Source organism: Paralichthys olivaceus, chromosome 21 (assembly GCF_024713975.1).
Source record: "Paralichthys olivaceus isolate ysfri-2021 chromosome 21, ASM2471397v2, whole genome shotgun sequence".
In the NCBI taxonomy this organism is placed as follows: Eukaryota; Metazoa; Chordata; class Actinopteri; order Pleuronectiformes; family Paralichthyidae; genus Paralichthys; species Paralichthys olivaceus.
The window spans coordinates 170,798-189,961 of record NC_091113.1 but is presented as its reverse complement, the minus strand read 5'-3'; the positions used below and the strand labels follow the sequence as shown (position 1 = coordinate 189,961).

The following is a 19,164-nucleotide window of genomic DNA, read 5'->3' as shown; positions in this document are numbered from 1 at the left end:
AGATGAAGATGGTCCTTCCCTTCATTATCATGACGTCATCATCAAACAGCAGCGATGTAAAACAGATTTCCAGGAAAACTTTGCTTTGTTTTGAAATCATACACCTACCACTTCCTGTCTGTCCTCACCTCACTCTGTTGAGTTTGATTCTGAAACTGACTGTAACGCAATTTCCGGTTTCTTTCCGTCCGTTTCACGCCTGAGGAGGAGTGACGTCACGGAGAGGCCGGGCTTCACAGATGGAATTCAGTCTGAAGCGAAATTAAACAAGATCCGACACAAACATCAGCACGATGACGTCACATGAATGTGTTGTGTTTTATTCATTTAATTGAGAATCGTTTGTGTTCAGTTTTTCAATTGTGTGTCTAAAAGGCCATGTGTTGATTTTATCTCTGAAGGAAGTTGATTACGTGTCGGAGGTCCACAGGCCCTGATAATCTGGAGGTCCATGTGCCTTTAGGTTCCTGAGAAAAGCTAAGTGTGGGCGTCAGGTCCATAGGTCAAGGCTCTAATTACCGCTCTAATTTGAGCTGGCGCAAATGATCTGTTTCTAATTCAGAGGAAATGGGAGATTTGGGGAACCAGATGTGTTTTTTCAAGATTACGACGACAACTCTCCCGATATAAACGGGGAGTTGCAGCTGTCAGGGAGATCTGAGAATCTGTCTCCAGGCAGACTGCAGTGCTTGTTATGATGCTGAACTCCTTGTCATAAACCATTTACACAAGCAAGACGGTATCAGCGAGGATTCCTTCATCATCTTCACATCATCGCCGCTCAATATACAACACAATAAAATGACTTTGACTCATGATGGATTAGAACCAACGATGTCATAATAACAATCGCAGTGACACAGACCGAACAGATGAAATCAGCTGATCTGACATCAGATCATATTTTGAAAAAGTTTGATGAGTCGTGACGACAAACGTGTTGAAGATGCAGCAACAAACTGAAAAAAATAAATAAAATACATTTCAACATTTTCAGGTTAATTGGATTAGATGAACTTTCTTGATCCCATGGGAACTTGTTGTGTCACAGCAGCAGGTCAACGTTCACAACAGTAGGACACAAAGAGACAAGGTGCATGATTGCAGTATTTGTTTGACATGACTAAAATAATAAATATGACTATATGTAGTAAAATGAGTATGAATATAATATGAGCAAAAGAAATAAATAATTGACAGTTATTGCAGCAGTAATTACTAAGTACTATCAGAGGTGGGAATTGTACAGTTGTATTGCTGTAGGCAGGAAAGACTCCCTGTATCTGTCCTTGCGGCAGCGGAGCTGTTGGTGTCACTGTAGAAACGGTGACATGTGGAGGATTCCGCCTCTAGTGGCGTCATGTGGAACTACTCTCACCTGACGTATTTCACACCTGCAGTCGACACACGTGTGTTTTCTTCTCTCTGGTGATATGTGATATCTCGTGGAACTAAACAAATTCAAGCTCAGCACTGAAGATCCAGTGGAGGACAACGCAGACCTTTACCTCAGAGACGTGTTCAAACCTGAGTAAGGTACACAACACTGTGTGTGTGTGTGTGTGTGTGTGTGTGTGTGTGTGTGTGTCATTTCATTTGTCCGCTCCCAACAAACACTGCGATTGCAAACGTCACTTTAAAGGTTCAGTGTGTAGAATTTAGTGACATCTAGTGGTGAAGTGTCATGTTGCAGCTGAGTACTCCTCACCTCACCCCCCCTTACAAACGTGAAAACTGCTTCAGTTGTCATAAAAATTCAAAAGCTGTTTAGTTTGTTCAGTGTGAACTGCTTTGAAAAACATGGCGGCCCCCATTGAGAGGACCCACTACTAATGAAATCCAGAGTTTTTAAATGTAAAGTCTCATTTTAGTCAAGAAAACAACAATTCGTACATTCGTTTAGACGAAACACACTAGGATCAATTATATAACATTTTTGCCAATGGATCCCTTTCACCTAAACCCTACACACTTGACCTTTAACTAGTGAATTTACAAATTTCTGAATTTCCATGGAGGTCCAAGAAGAAGACACAGGACAGGTGGACAGGTCAATCCAGCTGGGTCCAGCTAGCTATCTAAGCTAAGCTAGCTATGCGACCATTTAGTGTAAGAGAGTTTTTTCATCATGGTCACTTTAATGTCGATGATGAAAAGGGACAACTGTTTTAATGAATCAGAGGTGATGACGTCACTGTGTGTACCTGCTGCTGATTGGTCATCTCTGGATGCATCAGTTTGGTTTATGGAAAACGTGTCAGAGTGACACATCTCCACTTGTTGGCTCCTGTATTTGGCAGCAGTGGTGCGCATGTGCGGAGTGTTAACCGGAAGGTGTAGTGAGTCATCTGTGCGCAGAGACGATCTGTGAGTTCCACCATCATCAGCTGTCACGCGTTTCACCGTCTTCTTAAATTTACGTTCACCCTCAGCCGTGGGTTCGATCCCGGATCCAGACCCAGGACGTGGTGCGGATTCAGTCCGAGTAGAGAGCCTGTGACCCGGGCGGTTCTCCAGCTGTGTCCCGCTCTCAGCTCCAGATGTGACGCTGGATTAAAGGTACATGTCTCCTGGAGCTTTCTGTCCACGGTCTTCATCTGTCCCCTCAGGACAAAACTCACTTCCTTTTTCACTGCGTCTCTTAACGATTTATAATGAAAAATAATAATGACTTTAAAAGGAGCAGTTTTAACTTTTCCATTTATTATTTATCAATCATTTCTCATGAACTCTTATTTTGAAAATCCGGATTTCAGGTGAAAACACCTTGGTTTGTTTGTTTGTTGATTTATTTATTTGAACATTTATTTATGTAATGTTTTTCAATATTAAATCGTTTTTTCATGAAGTGTCTTTTCTGTAACAAATGAATGGATTGTGATGATTTTTGATTAAAAAATATATATTAATCATAATAAACATCAGAACATTAGACCTGTACATTCAAACTTAATCCTTAAAATAACTCTTAACAGACAGCCATGTTATTTAATGGGTTTTCAAGTCCCTTAAGTGGAAAATCATTTAAAATAATACATTGCTCTTCATTAATTAAAACAATAATAATTTTGCCTTAAATAAAAACTGAGGAAAATAATCTCTCTAATGAACATCACAGTTCATTTCCCCCTTAAATGTCAATAAAACACCTTAATTGTTAAGTGACTGATTTAAGCATTAGCATGGTTAGCTTCTATACTATGTGAGGCTTCAGCACTTCCTGTCGCCTGTGCAGGTGGGGCGGATGTCAAAGGTCGAGCAGCAGCAGAATGTGGACGAGCAGGAAGTTTGAGTGAATCATGAGTTGCTGCAGTCGAGCGCTGTGGTTCTTCTCCATGTTAATGCACTATGACACAAATATGCTATCAAAGGTTGACTCAGTGTGAGTTGTCAGCACCCCCTGCAGGCTGTATGCGACATTACGACAGTACATACCCACTGGACAGGAAATCATTTTTTCAAATGATTCACGGATTTAAACCGACCTCAGGTCATCTTTGTTTTATTATCATTAATATTATTATTATTATTATTATTGTCTGTTCTTCTGATAAAACAGACACATCGCCAGTCTTTGTCTTCACCTCATTACTGCCCCCTGAGGCTGGAGAACAGCAGACACTCACTAGTAGCAGATAGTTACCAGAAAACAGGACAAAGACCAGAACCAGGATCTGGATCAGGATTAGAGACCAGGACCAGGATCAAGACCAGGATCAGGATCAGGACCAGGATCAAGACTAGGATCAGGATCAGGACCAGGATCAGAACTGAATCTGGATTCAGATGTAACTCAACAAGTGGTTTCAGTGTCTGACTGAAACTCTCTGCGGCCTCCAGGATGATGCAGCTGTTGCCATAGTGACGTCCTCCAGTCAGGATGATGGGATGAATCAGAGCTGCTGGTTGTTTTTAGGTTCAGACAAGAAACCTGATGTCTTCCTCTTCTTCTGCTGCGTCTTCTTCTTTTCTAATTCTCTGTTGCTCCAGTGGATGACTCACTGGATTGTTAGTTACGGTCGTCATGGTAACTGTGGATCAATTGAAGGACAAGCAGGTGTGAGGACAAGGGGCTGATGGGAAATAAAACGCCCTCACACATAACCTGCTCTGATTGGCTGCTGCTGTTAGCTTTAGCCTCTGTGCTAGCTGCTTCTCACAGCCTCTTAGTTAAAGGGACATTTCACACAAAACTGAAGAGTGACGACCAATGTCTTTCTGTCTTTGCAGTGAAGCATGATGGGAGGTGGCAGATGGACGAGCTGGTCGTGGACCGAGTGACACACACACACACACACACACACACACACACACACACACACACACACACACACACACACACACACACACACACACACAAATCATGGACCAAGACTTCAGTTTAAATACACTGGTGAGTGTGTGACTCTACTGGAAGTGTAATGTCCTCTCAGACCTTCAAATTAAAAGCTTAAATCCTGTTAGTTGAAGACAGCAGAGACGTTGGTTGTTTTTGACAAATGATTGACTTGTCAGGAAAATTGAAAAACAACTAATTAATAACAGTTTGATCAGAATCATAGAGTGTAGCTAACATTAGCATTGCTAACACAAGCAGCATTAATAGATTCATATTTAACATTCATCCAAAAATAATAAAACACATATCAAATAGAAAACATTGAAATGAAAAATGCTAAGAAAGGGGGATTCACTTCTCTCTCCTTCTCTTTCTCCCCATTTTCTGCCCTCTATTATTTTCTTCTATCTTCCTTCTGTCTTTCCCTCCTCCCTCATTTCCCCTTCTCTGTTGCTAATCTCTGCCTCCATCGTTTCATTTTCTGTCTTGTCTCTGCTGCGTCTTGTGAATAGAAAACATGGTGAACAGAGGACTGGTTATCTGAGTAACAAACGCTGCATTCAGACTCCGGGCAGCGACGGAAAAGAGTATCCTGCCTGAAATCTCAGCTCAGATGTTAATGTGTTTGATGAAGGGTTTTGATGTGAGACAGTGATGGATGAGGTGGAGTCACCATGACACAGGTTCTTTATGTCTAATATCAGGACTGTTTAGACACATTATAGAGGTGGTGGGACACTTCAGAGTCCTGCACTGATTCCGGACAGATTCCACTCAGTGTTACTGTCACTGTGATATCAAGAGGCAGCTACATAGAATCCGAGGTTTCCTTACTGACTACCTCCTTAAAATAAAACTACCTGTTTCTGATGCAGGTGGAGATGCCCTGATGAATGAGTGTCTGTCGTCTTCTTCTTTTCAGTAATAGATGTCCAAACACAAGTAATCTGGACATGTTGTGGTATGTTACCTTATCATAGCAGCATCCAGCAGTTTCTCTACTTGTGTGTTTGTGTTGTGTAGAAGAAGCTGGCAGCAGAACCAGACTACACTGACGTGTCGCTGACGGCAGCGGAGCGTGTTCGGGCACTGGGGAAGATGGGATTCAGTGTGGAGATCAATGACGACATTACACCACGACGCTACTTCCGCTCCGGTGTGGAGATGGAGCGCATGGCGGCAGTGTACCTGGAGGAGGGCAGTCTGGAGAATGCCTATGTCCTCTACACCAAGTTCATCACGTAAGAAATAAAACGACTGACATCATCATGTCTTCATCTCAACGATTATATTACATCTTCAGTCTCTCATAGAAAACATGTTTGTTCAGTCTGTTTGTAGAGAAGCTGCCGAGTCACAGAGATTACCAGCTGTGCAGCATTCCAGAGAAACAGCTCATCATGAAGGTAACAACACCGATCACCAGCCATGGGGAGCCTCATCATTGTGTTCAGGCTTGTAGAGTTAGACCCCGCACTCAATGGCGGCTCCTGCCAAAGTTCTCATCGGGGAATTGTTGCAATGATGGCTAAGGTTACCTGTTTAATGGGTAGATACATGTTTGTGTGTCGCTCCGTCACGTTAACACTGAGTCCTGCTGCTCACGTCACGTCTCATGTTGAACTGAGAACAACATGTTGACGAGCCATTTTTCATGATGTTTAAATGAGTCTCATAAACTCTGGAATCAAAACAAACACTGAGTGACTTCATGTACTGATCAGGTCCTGATAACTAGTGAAGATGTGTTTGTTATCTAAAGTGAGAGCAGCTCAGAGTGGAGGAGGAAACAGAAACTCCAGCTCGATACAAACCAACTGATCATGGAGCAGCTGTGAGCAGAGAGAAACTCTGTATTATCACTTTGTTTCCACTGTTCTTCAACAAAGTTTCTGACCTGCTTCACGTGAACAGGCTCTGATCTCACTGTGTGTGTTGCTCTGAGCAAGTGAGTGGGGGCGGGGCCCCGGGGCCAATGTGTGTCTGTTTGAGAGAAAATGTGTGTGTGTGTGTGTGCCCACTCCTGGTATTTCTCATGATGGCCTGATACGATGATTTGAAAAATGAACGTTCATCGTATGTAAACTGATTTGTTCAAAGAATTTGATCGCGTTCAATGAACGCCGTTAATATACAACACTGCTCCTCTCCAGTGGCGGGATGATAGGCACGGCATGTTTGGACCAAAGTGCATGTGCTCCACCTTACGTATGATGAAAGCACGTTAGTGCGAGCCTTCCCGGAAGTCAAAGATATGCATTGCAGTGCCTGCAGTTTGAAAATAAAAGTCTATGAAAGCGTGTACTGAACAGGGCTCAACGCTGCAGCTGATTATAGACGATATTCAAGGCAGCAGGCAGGAAAAACTGTTTGAACATTTGTATATTTTAATTGATTTTGAAAATAATAATGACGATTATAATCATAATTCACAATATGTATGACTATCATCTTTTTTCCTTTTTTTCTTTGGGAGGGTGGCGCCCTATCACCATTTTTTAGATTAGATTAGATTAGATATACTTTATTCACCCCACAATGGGGAAATTTACATTTTTGACCAGCCGCCCCTGACCACACTCCTGGGGATAGTCCCCATACCTCTGTCTGACGACAGAGCATACTTCTGTCCTCAGACTCTGAGAGCTACTTCCCTAGAGATCTGGAGCTAGACCCCCAGAACTCTGGTGATAGTTCCGGGACCTTTATAAATTGTCCAGAAAGCTTCTTCCATCCTGGTGCTCACTCTCCCCAATGTTTCCAGCACAAATCCTGTCCTCAGTTTACTTCAGTGGCTCCCTGCTTCAGATCCACTACAAGACTCAAGACTGGTGCTGGTCTTTAAATGCGCATGGAGGCACAGTAGGCGTACCAGTCTTGGTGACTACAGCAGTATTAGTTGTAGTAGTAATATTCTGTGTCTCGTTTGTGTAGAAACTTCAGGAAGTGGCATTCCCTCGTAAAGACGAGTTGAAGAAGCGTCTTCAGGAGAAATACAGCAGGGAACACAGCGAGTACCTCAGAGCCCAGGTCTGTTTGTGTTGTCCAATCAGATTCTACCACGTGTGTTTACCTGTTCTGTATCATCAGTATAGATGATAGATTGACTCACAGGTTTGTGGAAGTGAGATGGAAGTGTTATTCTTTACATATACAGGAGTCTGTTGTGTATGTTTGGGAACAGGTGTGTTAGTACAGGTGTTTTACAACAGTTGTGTTTCCTTAGAGCCAGGCGGTGGTGGTGGATGGGTGTGGCCAGCAGCTGCAGTGCCTCTCCCTATTGGACGAGGACAGGAGGCGGTTTTTGCTGTTGGAGGGGGAGAGACAGCGTGTCGCCGCCTTGCGACGGATGCAGATTGAATCAGAACAGTTTCGTTACTTTGAAGACCAGCTGAGGCGTCAGGAACTGGCTAATAGGAGAGGAGAGGATGCGCCACAAAAGGTCACATTGTAATAGTATTACTACTATTACGACTACTGACTATAACTGCTACTATTCCTGTAACCATTACTGCTAATACAAAAAATGGGCCACTACACCTAATATTACTGCTACTACTTTGACAGCTTCAACTCATATCAACAGCAAGCCCAGTACACCTGTACAACTTCTGGTGTAGAATCAGTACTATGTTGCGTCAGTAGTAGTATCAGTGCTGTGTTGTATCAGTAGTATTAGCAGTATCAGTCGTATTTTTGCAGTAACATGTTTGTCCTGCAGGTGGAGACCAAAGTACCTGAGGTGACGGACGGCTCCTGTCTATCTCGGCCGCCAATCAGAGATGGTGTACGATCCCAGGGGGTGGATCCAAACAGAAACAGAGCTGCTCCCATCAGCCAACGAACTGCCACTTTGGCTGGAGTACATTGTGAGTTCCCAGGTGCACATACTTTACAAACTGTATGTGCAATGTGTGTGTGTATATATATACCGACACCGTGTGCCTTTATGTTCCTGTATGCGTTTGTTTTATGTGTGTGTGCAGCTCAGAAGATGGAAGGTCTGAGGCGGGTGGTGATTCCCAGAGATCTGACGCATCGTTTCCTCCTGTTGGCTGATTCCAACACGGCCAGAGGAATAGAAATGTGTGGAGTTCTGTGTGGACGACTGGTGAGACGAGCTACTGATAATGATCATGATCAAATATATTTGATTCTCTGATTGAATGTTTAACAAGTTAGTACAAACCAGAAGTCACCTGAAAACTACCCAGGTATTCATTCTCTCTCTCTCCTGTCTGACTGTCTCTTTCCCTCAGACACACGATGAGTTTGTGCTGACTCATGTCGTGATCCCCAAACAGTCGGCCGGTCCAGACTTCTGTGACATGGAGAACGTGGAGGAACTATTTAGCTTCCAGGACCAGCAGAACCTGCTGACGCTGGGCTGGATCCATGTATGACTACATGATAAGTACATGCTAAACATGTGCTACATACATGCTAAATAAATGTCAAACACATGCTAACTGCACACTATGCACATGCTAAATACACATTCTAAATAAACACTAAATACATGCTAACTGCACACTAAGCACATGCTAAATACACACTAAGCACACGCTATATACACACCAAACACATGCTAACTACACACTAAACACATGCTAAAGGAACATTAAACACATGCCAACTACACACTCAACACATGCTAAGCGTACATTCAACACATGCTAACTACACACTGAGCTCTGTTGACACCGTGATGAACACGTCATCTCCATGTTTAAGATAAAGGAGAGCTGCCAAATGACGTAATGTAAACCACACACCCACTGATCCCACAGACAGACTGGGGACCTCCATTGTACTTTCTCTTGTACTTCATTTGCTGATCAAATATCACCATGGCAACAGTGTTTGAGCAGCACATGAGAAAGGGAGTGACAGAGATAGGAACAGAAGGACAGAGGTTTCACTCTGAACAGTTTTTCTATTTCGCATTTTTAATTTCACTTGTTACAACTGGACGGTCCCCACAATGTGTCTTTACGTCCTCACAGTGTCAGCAGCCAGTCGGGATGTGTCTAATAAGAGTTGTGTTGTTTGTGTGAGTTTCAGACTCATCCCACTCAGACTGCCTTCCTGTCCAGCGTTGACCTCCACACTCACTGTTCATACCAGCTGATGCTGCCGGAGGCCGTCGCCATCGTCTGCGCTCCCAAACATAATGAGTATGTCCCACACACATAAAAACTACATTTCCCATCAGGCCTTTCAACAGCATGCAATACTCACCATCTCACTTAAGACACATGATTAAGAGCATGATTGACCGTAGGGGTCAAGTTCAGAGGGAAGTGGAAACTGTGCAGAAAAGAACTGAACAACAGATCCTCAGTTCACCGGAAGTCGAAAAAGTACCCATCAGTCACTGCACCTCACTGGAGCACTTAAAAGAAACTGAAGACGCTGCGACTGGAACAGCCAACAATCTGAACGCACGTTATTAGGTTATTAGGAGGATGCAGCTACACACATAAAGGGACACACACACACACACACACGATGAAGTGAACTGAACAGAAACTGAACATGAAGACGCTGTGGCTCTAACCCATCCCCCTCCCCCCAGCACTGGCGTGTTCCAGCTCACTGCTCCAGGGATGTTGGAGGTGTGCGGCTGCAGACTGAAAGGTTTCCACCCTCACTCCAAGGAGCCGCCTCTCTTTACTGTAAGTCATCAGTTCACTTGACATGATGTCATCAGCTCAGTGACATCACACACTACATGTTAGACACTGACCAATCTCCATTTAGTGCTGCTGTACCACATCATCTCAGGCTCAGCAGCTCTGTTTCAGACTGTCCCTCTAAGGATTCATGATCAACTCTGCTTGTGTGCATGTCTCTCGCCCTCTCAGGTGTGTAAACATGTGGTGGTGAGAGAGTCAAAGATCAGCCTGCTGGACCTCAGGTGACAGACAGGAGGCGCTGTGAACTCACTCTGTGTCCACACTGGTTTTAAACATTTGTTTTGAAGTCAACACACCTCTGCTGTGTGTGTGTGTGTGAGAGAGAGAGAGAGAGAGAGAGAGAGAGAGAGAGAGAGAGAGAGAGAGAGAGTGTGTGTGTGAGAGTGTGTGTGTGAGAGTATGAATCAGTTTTTTTGATAAAATATTGGGAAATTAAAAACCTGAAGCTTCCTGTTTTGGTTTTTGACACAACAATTTCCCAACTGGGATCATTAAAGTTCATCTATTCTATTAGAATAGAGTGTTGACTGAAGACAGACACAGTGTCTCGTAGGACAGCTCTTTATTGTCTCTTCTGTCTTTTCCATGTTGACTTGGCTTCAGATTCTGTTTTAATGAAGACAGGCATCACGAGGCCACGCCTCCCACTGTGACATCATCATAACACTATGTGACATCATTGTAACACTGTATGAGTGTGTTCTGCTCCACAACAATGAAAGATAACACCAGGGGGCAACATTTAGGCTTTATTCATCAAAAATAAAAATAAAAAACGGAAACAGTAACGGGGGGATTAAAGGTGGAGGACAAGCGGCACATTCACAGTTTACAGGTGAACAGAGGACAAGGTTTAAGATTAAAATTTTAAAGGTTCAACATCTGGATTTAAAAACATCTGGACTCAGACCGTGACATCACTTCCCTTTTTCCAGCCATTGGAAAAGTTTAAGGAGGAAGTGACGTCAACAACAACAGACTGACTTTCTGCTGCTGTCGTCTGTATGAGTGTGTTGGGGGTGGGGGGGATCTGTGCTCAGTGAGAATAAAGACAGTGCTGCTCTGGCGGGGGGGCGGGGGTCTAGAAGCACTTGCGGTGGACGATGGACGGTCCGGCCTCGTCGTACTCCTGCTTACTGATCCACATCTGCTGAAAGGTGGAGAGCGACGCCAGGATGGAGCCGCCGATCCACACCGAGTACTTCCTCTCCGGGGGGGCGATGATCTGAGGCGAGTTAGAATTTTATCGAATGTTTATCTAGTTTTATCCTCAACTCTCATCATGTGGTATTTTAATGTGGTTTCTCAGTGACAGAAAAGCCTTAACAATGAAAAACATTCTTAGATCATCCCTTAACAGTCACCTTTGATTTCACCTTAACTGAGGGAGAGCCAGACACGTCTCTTAAGGGAGGAGTTAAGGATTAACTCTACAGTTTGAGTCGTAAGGAAACATGTGTGACTAAAGATCTTAAATTCAGTATTTGTGCTTCATCAAACTTTGTGACGTTTGTGGTGAAGTAATAACACGTCAGCTGTCGTCATGACGACTACTGTTGTACCTTAATCTTCATGGTGCTGGGTGCCAGCGCGGTGATCTCCTTCTGCATGCGATCAGCGATCCCCGGGTACATGGTGGTTCCTCCGGACAGGACGTTGTTGGCGTACAGATCTTTACGGATGTCGATGTCACACTTCATTATGCTGTTGTACGTCGTCTCATGGATCCCAGCTGACTCCATACCTGAGAGACACAGGACGAGACGAAGGTTAACTGACTGAGTGTGGTTGATAGACAGACAGGTGGACAGACAGGGAGAGAGACAGGTGGACAAAGAGAGAGACAGGTGGAGAGAAAGAGAGAGAGAGACAGGCGGACAAACAGAAAGAGAGACAGGTGGACAAACAGAAAGAGAAACAGGTGGATAGAGAGATAGAGAGAGAGCGAGAGAGAGAGAGAGCGAGAGAGAGAGAGAGAGAGAGAGAGAGAGAGAGGTGGACAGGTGTCTGACCTATGAAGGATGGCTGAAAAAGCGTCTCAGGGCAGCGGAACCTCTCGTTGCCGATGGTGATGACTTGACCGTCAGGAAGTTCGTAGCTCTTCTCCAGAGAGGACGAGGTCGCTGCCGTCCCCATCTCGTTCTCAAAGTCCAGAGCGACATAACACAGCTTCTCTTTGATGTCTCGGACGATCTCTCTCTCCGCTGCAGAGACACAACAGACACAGTGAGACAGGCTGACTCCACATCTCCTGAGCTGAAGGACATCGCCGTCTTACCGGTGGTGACGAAGCTGTAGCCTCGCTCTGTCAGGATCTTCATGAGGTAGTCAGTCAGGTCACGTCCCGCCAGGTCCAACCTCATGATGGCATGAGGCAGAGCGTAACCCTCATAGATCGGCACGTTGTGGGTGACGCCGTCACCTGAGTCGAGGACGATACCTGGACAGAGGTTAGAAACCACGTGACTGATTAATTTCCCTGCAAATAAATCTGCTCAAAGTAAACATGCCCCCCCCCCCCCAGTGTAATAAACTGTTTGTAACATATGAAGAGAGCGAGGAGTGTGACAATGATGAAGAGGGAGGTCCAACCTGTGGTTCTTCCAGAGGCATACAGTGACAGGACGGCCTGGATGGCCACATACATGGCAGGAACGTTAAAGGTCTCAAACATGATCTGTAACATGTTACAATGCAGGAGAAACATGTTAACAAAATAACACATTTCATCACATGATGTGATATAACATACAGGACACGTGACAGTCCGTGTTACCTGTGTCATTTTCTCCCTGTTGGCCTTCGGGTTGAGCGGAGCCTCTGTCAGGAGAGTGGGATGTTCCTCTGGAGCCACTCGCAGCTCGTTGTAGAACGAGTGATGCCAGATCTGACCAATCACAGAGCAGATGCACTGATGAGTCATAACCATTAGATTATCCAGTGTCCATGGAGCAGTTGGATTCACACTGACCTTCTCCATGTCGTCCCAGTTGGTGATGATTCCGTGTTCTATGGGATATTTCAGGGTGAGGATTCCTCTCTTACTCTGAGCCTCGTCTCCAACGTAACTGTCCTTCTGCCCCATTCCCACCATCACGCCCTGAAACAGTCGTCATGAACAAGTCATCAACAACCATTAGAAACCAAAGTTTATCTCCAATATTCAGCAGGAAACTTTTAAAATATGAATATTCTACACAGTTTGGTTGATTTGTTAGAGCAGTAGCTCTTTTGGTTCAGGAAGCAGAGGATCATGGGTAATATCCAGCATGACAACACAGTCAGAGCTCAACACATTGATTCACTTTGTTTTTAAAGGAAAACATAAGACACAGAGAGTTAATCCCATCATGTGGTAGCAGGGGGCGCTGTTGCTCAGTAACTGTCACAAAGTGATGCTTTAAAAAAGAGAACGACTGGAAACAGGTGATGAGGTCATCAACAGGAAGTGTTTAACACAAGTCGCTGCCTTGTTTCACGTGACCCTGACAGACAAACAGGAAGTGATAGCATCAGTGTTAGCACTAGCATTAGCCTGTCAACCCATCAGTGGTCACCTGGTGCCTGGGCCGGCCCACGATGGAGGGAAAAACGGCCCTGGGGGCGTCGTCTCCGGCGAACCCCGCCTTACAGAGGCCGGATCCATTATCACAGACCAGAGCGGTGCTCTCCTCATCATCACACATGACTGCAGGGGGCGCTGTGGACGAGCAACGACACTACGACACCGACTCACACTGTGGAGAGACCAAGACGTGATGAGACACTGTGCAAATCTGTTGTAATGAACCATGGCCTCCAGCTGGGGGCGCCCTTCTGTCATCCACTTTTTTTTTTTAAATCCTCTTCACACTGAAACTCTTGAAAAATTTAAACATTTTCATTTCGACAAAAAAAATTGACATATTTAAAGTTCCAAACCAGAGAAAATAAAAACATTGACAGACGCCCCCCCCCTTCCAAATGAAGAAACAAAGCACTCTGGGAAAATGTCCTAATTAGGACATGAAGCCGAGACTGGAGTGTGTTTCTCTCTCTCTAAGTTCACCCCACCTCACTCACCCACCACTTTTCTCCTTTTTTTCTCTCTCTCTCTGTCTCTCTCTCTCTCTCTCTCTGAGTTGGCTCCATATTTAGTCATGAAACCTGATGTTTCTGCTTCAGCATTGTTTTTCTCTCTTTTTCTTTCTCGACCTTGAGTCCTTTACTTTTATATATTTTGTCACAGTTTTATGAAGAAGACGAGAATATTTTTTAAACACATTTAGTTTTTAATCGACTGAGATCAAGATGAATCATCAGAATAAAGTTTCATTTTTTAAAGTTTCAACTTTTTAAAGTTTCAATCACTATTTTCTGTGGTGGAATAATCCACATCTGTGCCCATATTATTCTGTTGTGAGGACCATTTACAATTCGGTTTAGGTTAAAGTTAGATTAGGGGTTAGGTTTAAGTTTGGTTTAGGTTAAAGTTAGGTTAAGGTTAAAGGTCCAGTGTGTAAGATTTAGGTAAAAGGGAACTATTGGCATTTAATGTAGAATAATCCTCATGATGTTTTCACTAGTTCATTTCATCTAAATTGTATGAACTGTATTTTTCTTTACCCCAGAAAAGACCCTTTATATTTAAAAACTTTATCTTTAAATACTTTATATTTAGAGACTTTATATTTAAATACTTTGTATTTACATGGAGGGGACCCTCTCTACGGAGGCCACCATGTTTTTTACATTAGTCCAGACTGAACAAACTAAAACCTTTTGAGTTTTTATGATGAATGAAGCTGCCACAGGTTCTTCTTCATGTTTGGAAGGAGAGGGGGAGGGGAAGGGGGTTCAGCTGCAACATGACACTTCACCTCTAGATGTCACTAAATTCTACACACTGTACCTTTAATGTTAAGGTTAAGGTAAGATTAGGGGTTAGGTTTAAATTTGGTTTAGGTTAAAGTTAGGTTGAGGTTAAAGTTAAAGTTTGGTTAAGGTTATGGTTAAGGTTAAAGTTAGGTTAAGGTTAAGGTTAAGGTTATGGTTAAGGTTAAAGTTAGGTTAAGATTAAGGTTGAAGTTAGGTTAAGGTTAAAGTTAGGTTAAGGTTAAAGTTAGGTTAAGGTTAAGGTTAGGTTAAGGTTAAAGTTAGGTTAAGGTTAAGGTTAAGGTTAAAGTTAAAGTTAGGTTAAGGTTAATGTTAGGTTAAGGTTAAAGTTAGGTTAAGGTTAAGTTAAAGTTAGGTTAAGGTTAAGGTTAAAGTTAGGTTAAGATTAAGGTTGAAGTTAGGTTAAGGTTAAAGTTAGGTTAAGGTTAAAGTTAGGTTAAGGTTAATGTTAGGTTAAGGTTAAAGTTAGGTTAAGGTTAAGTTAAAGTTAGGTTAAGGTTAAAGTTAGGTTAAGGTTAAAGTTAAAGTTAAAGTTAGGTTAAGGTTAAAGTTAGGTTAAGGTTAAGGTTAAGTTAAAGTTAGGTGAGGTTAAGGGTTGGGAAATGCATTATATAACTGAATGCCCTCACTAAGAGAAGTACAAGAACGTGTGAACATAAAATGTTGGTTTAAATGTTTCTAATAAATTCTAATAAATAAATAAATCCTTTGATGTTTGAAGAAACAAAAAAACTATTCATTTCAACTGATCAATAACTGACTGATACCTGATCAATAACTGATCAATAACTGACTGATACCTGATCAATAACTGACTGATACCTGATCAATAACTGACTGATACCTGATCAATAACTGACTGATACCTGATCAATAACTGACTGATACCTGACGGATAGCTGACTAATAACTGACTGATACCTGATCAATAACTGACTGATAACTGACTGATACCTGATCAATAACTGACTGATAACTGACTGATAACTGACTAATAACTGACTGATAACTGACTGATAACTGACTGATAACTGACTGATACCTGATCAATAACTGACTGATACCTGACGGATAGCTGACTAATAACTGACTGATACCTGATCAATAACTGACTGATAACTGACTGATAGCTGACTAATAACTGACTGATACCTGATCAATAACTGACTGATAACTGACTAATAACTGACTGATAACTGACTGATACCTGATCAATAACTGACTGATACCTGACGGATAGCTGACTAATAACTGACTGATACCTGATCAATAACTGACTGATAACTGACTAATAACTGACTGATAACTGACTGATAACTGATCAATAACTGACTGATAACTGACTGATAACTGACTAATACCTGATCAATAACTGACTGATACCTGATCAATAACTGACTGATAACTGACTGATAACTGACTAATAACTGACTGATACCTGATCAATAACTGACTGATAACTGACTAATAACTGACTGATAACTGACTGATAACTGACTAATAACTGACTGATACCTGATCAATAACTGACTGATAACTGACTGATACCTGACTAATAACATACTGATACCTGATCAATAACTGACTGATACCTGATCAATAACTGACTGATACCTGATCAATAACTGACTAATAACTGACTGATACCTGACTAATAACTGACTGATACCTGATCAATAACTGACTGACACTGATCAATAACTGACTGATACCTGACTGAAACTGAGATCAATACAACACGTGGGTAAAGTTTCCCCACAGTGTCGTATTCAGGAGAAACAGCAGAAAGTTTCCTCTGTCAGTGACAGAGATGTCTGAGGTGGAGGAGCAGAAGAAAAGGACCATGGAGGAGATGAAGGAAGGATGGAGGACAATCCACTGAAGGAGGGAAAGGAGAGGTCTATGAATGAAGTGATGAAGGTGGAGACGAGAAAGAGGAGGTGGTTTAGGGGCAGAAAAGACATGATGCAGGAGGAAAGAGGAGAGGTGCAGGAGAGGAGGAGGTGAAGAGATAAATGAGATGAAGAAAGAGGTGAAGAAGGAGGTGAGACAGAGAGAACAAGAGGAAGAAGAAGGGAAGGAGAAGAGGAGGAGAAGAAGAAGGGGAGGAGAAGAAGAGGAGGAGAAGAATTGGAGTAAGTGAAGAGAAGAGGAGAAAAAGAGAAGAGGAGGAGGAGAAGAAGAAGGTGACAGAGGAGGTGAGGATGGACAGAGGAGCTGAGAGAGGAGGTGAGGATGGACAGAGGAGCTGACAGAGGTGCTGACAGAGGAGGTGAGGATGGACAGAGGAGCTGAGAGAGGAGGTGAGGATGGACAGAGGAGCTGACAGAGGTGCTGACAGAGGAGGTGAGGATGGACAAAGGAGCTGAGAGAGGAGGTGAGGATGGACATAGGAGCTGACAGAGGTGCTGACAGAGGAGGTGAGGATGGACAAAGGAGCTGAGAGAGGAGGTGAGGATGGACAGAGGAGCTGACAGAGGAGCTGAGAGAGGAGGTGAGGATGGACAGAGGAGCTGACAGAGGTGCTGACAGAGGAGGTGAGGATGGACAGAGGAGCTGAGAGAGGAGGTGAGGATGGACATAGGAGCTGACAGAGGTGCTGACAGAGGAGGTGAGGATGGACAAAGGAGCTGAGAGAGGAGGTGGGGATGGGCAAAGGAGGTGACAGAGGTGCTGAGGATGGACAGAGGGGGTTACAGAGGAGGTGACGGAGAAGGTGACAGAGGGGACGACAGAGGAGGTGAAGATGGACAGAGGAGGTGACAGAGGAGGTAAGGATGGACAGAGGAGGTGACAGAGGTGGTGAGGACGGACATAGGAGGTGAGGATGGACAGAGGAGGTGACAGAGGAGGTGACATAGGAGGTGAGGATGGACAGAGGAGGTGACATAGGAGGTGAGGATGGACAGAGGAGGTGACAGAGGAGGTGAGGATGGACAGAGGAGGTGACAGAGGAGGAGGTGACAGAGGACGTGACAGAGGAGGTGAGGATGGACAGAGGAGGTCTTACCGTGGCAGTGCGGGGCTGCTGGGACGTGGGGAGGGGCAGGACAGAAGTGAGAGTCTGAACGACTGTGACTGAGTTTATCAACCCTCCACCTCCTCCATCCACCTCCTCCATCCATCCCTCCATCCCAAACATGGACCGGGCCTCCTCCCTCTCCGTCTTTCCTCTGCTTCATTCCTTATAGGGCAGGACCTTCAGGGATCGACCAATCAGACGACTGGAAGCACCATCAAACTTTCTCCCATCATTCACTGAATTCCTGAGAGAGAGACAGAGAGAGAGAGACAGACAGACAGAGAGAGAGAGAGAGACAGAGAGAGATGCCATTAAAAGTAATAGTAATGGAGTATTCAAAATAAGTATGTGAATAGAATATAAAGAAATCAAATATTGTTTTACTGTTTAATATCAAGAGATTATTACTGATCAGTTTCCTGTTGAATCCATGTTCTCTGAGACAACGAGTGTCCAGCTGTGACGGTGGAACAGTGTTTGATGACACAGTCTCATACCTCGTCTGATATCATTATGCTTATATATTAACATAATTATATATTGTTATATATTATTACAAATGATACATCACTTTATTCTGTATTTTTCGATGTCACTCTCTGTTCCTCACTTCTGATTTCACTTTCATCTGATTTCACTTTATTCGAATTAATCCTGAAGAATCAGATTAATTCAGGTTTTTACCAAAGTAAATATTTTTATTCTGTAGATGATACAAACATTATATGAATAAGAGAATGAATTGAGTTTGAATATGAAGCTTCTGTTTCTGTTGTATCTGAGTATGAGAGGGGGAGGAAGAGGAGGAGGAGGAGGAGGAGGAGGAAGAGGCAGCAAGCATCTCCTTAAAAAGACAAACACGATGGGAGGGAGGAGGTGAAGAAGAATGTTTGGAGTGTGTGTGTGTTTGGAGTGTGTGTTTGGAGTGTGTGTGTGTGCGCGCGCGTGCGTGCGTCACAGAAAAGAGCCTTGTATGGAGTTGGTGAAGAGGATTCTGGGAAATGTAGGCGCCGCATGAGGAGAAGCCAAATTCTTCTAGTGTGGTTTTCTGGTTTGTTCAGAAAATAAAAGTGTTGACTGACCTTTGAATTAATGTTTGATTCATGTTTGATTAGAAATCAGTGAGATGTGTTGGACTGTGGTTAAAATTTAAATTCATTATTTTGTGAAAGTAAAGAACACCAAAAATGAAAAAATATTGCCATTGCTTTTATTCTGAAAATAAAATG

The 19,164-nt window shown here is 43.4% G+C and overlaps 2 protein-coding genes across 6 annotated transcripts; one reads left to right on the top strand and one right to left on the bottom strand.

The window, feature by feature from the left end:
* Window positions 1-2,357: 2,357 nt before the first annotated feature.
* stambpl1 (STAM binding protein-like 1) lies at window positions 2,358-10,576 on the top strand. Of its 5 annotated transcripts, none has more exons than XM_069517695.1 (13): window positions 2,362-2,559; window positions 4,231-4,319; window positions 4,360-4,393; window positions 5,363-5,580; window positions 5,670-5,745; window positions 7,274-7,369; window positions 7,566-7,781; window positions 8,061-8,208; window positions 8,326-8,450; window positions 8,599-8,736; window positions 9,404-9,516; window positions 9,918-10,017; window positions 10,207-10,576. In XM_069517695.1, the coding sequence occupies exons 3-13, from the start codon at window positions 4,364-4,366 to the stop codon at window positions 10,261-10,263; spliced, it is 1,317 nt and encodes a 438-aa protein (XP_069373796.1). In that variant the 5' UTR covers window positions 2,362-2,559; window positions 4,231-4,319; window positions 4,360-4,363; the 3' UTR covers window positions 10,264-10,576. The 5 variants fall into 5 exon arrangements, with proteins under 5 accessions (XP_019966018.1, XP_069373796.1, XP_069373797.1 ...); XM_069517696.1 differs by having other exon boundaries at window positions 4,231-4,323; XM_069517694.1 differs by having other exon boundaries at window positions 2,420-2,559; window positions 4,231-4,315.
* A 7-nt stretch (window positions 10,577-10,583) lies between these two features.
* On the bottom strand, window positions 10,584-18,064 carry acta2 (actin alpha 2, smooth muscle). The gene is made up of 9 exons (XM_069517699.1): window positions 17,924-18,064; window positions 13,596-13,775; window positions 13,010-13,138; window positions 12,815-12,925; window positions 12,631-12,715; window positions 12,317-12,478; window positions 12,051-12,242; window positions 11,601-11,782; window positions 10,584-11,263 (listed from the first exon to the last, which is right to left on the bottom strand). The coding sequence occupies exons 2-9, from the start codon at window positions 13,722-13,724 to the stop codon at window positions 11,120-11,122; spliced, it is 1,134 nt and encodes a 377-aa protein (XP_069373800.1). The 5' UTR covers window positions 13,725-13,775; window positions 17,924-18,064; the 3' UTR covers window positions 10,584-11,119.
* Between the last annotated feature and the right edge of the window lie 1,100 nt (window positions 18,065-19,164).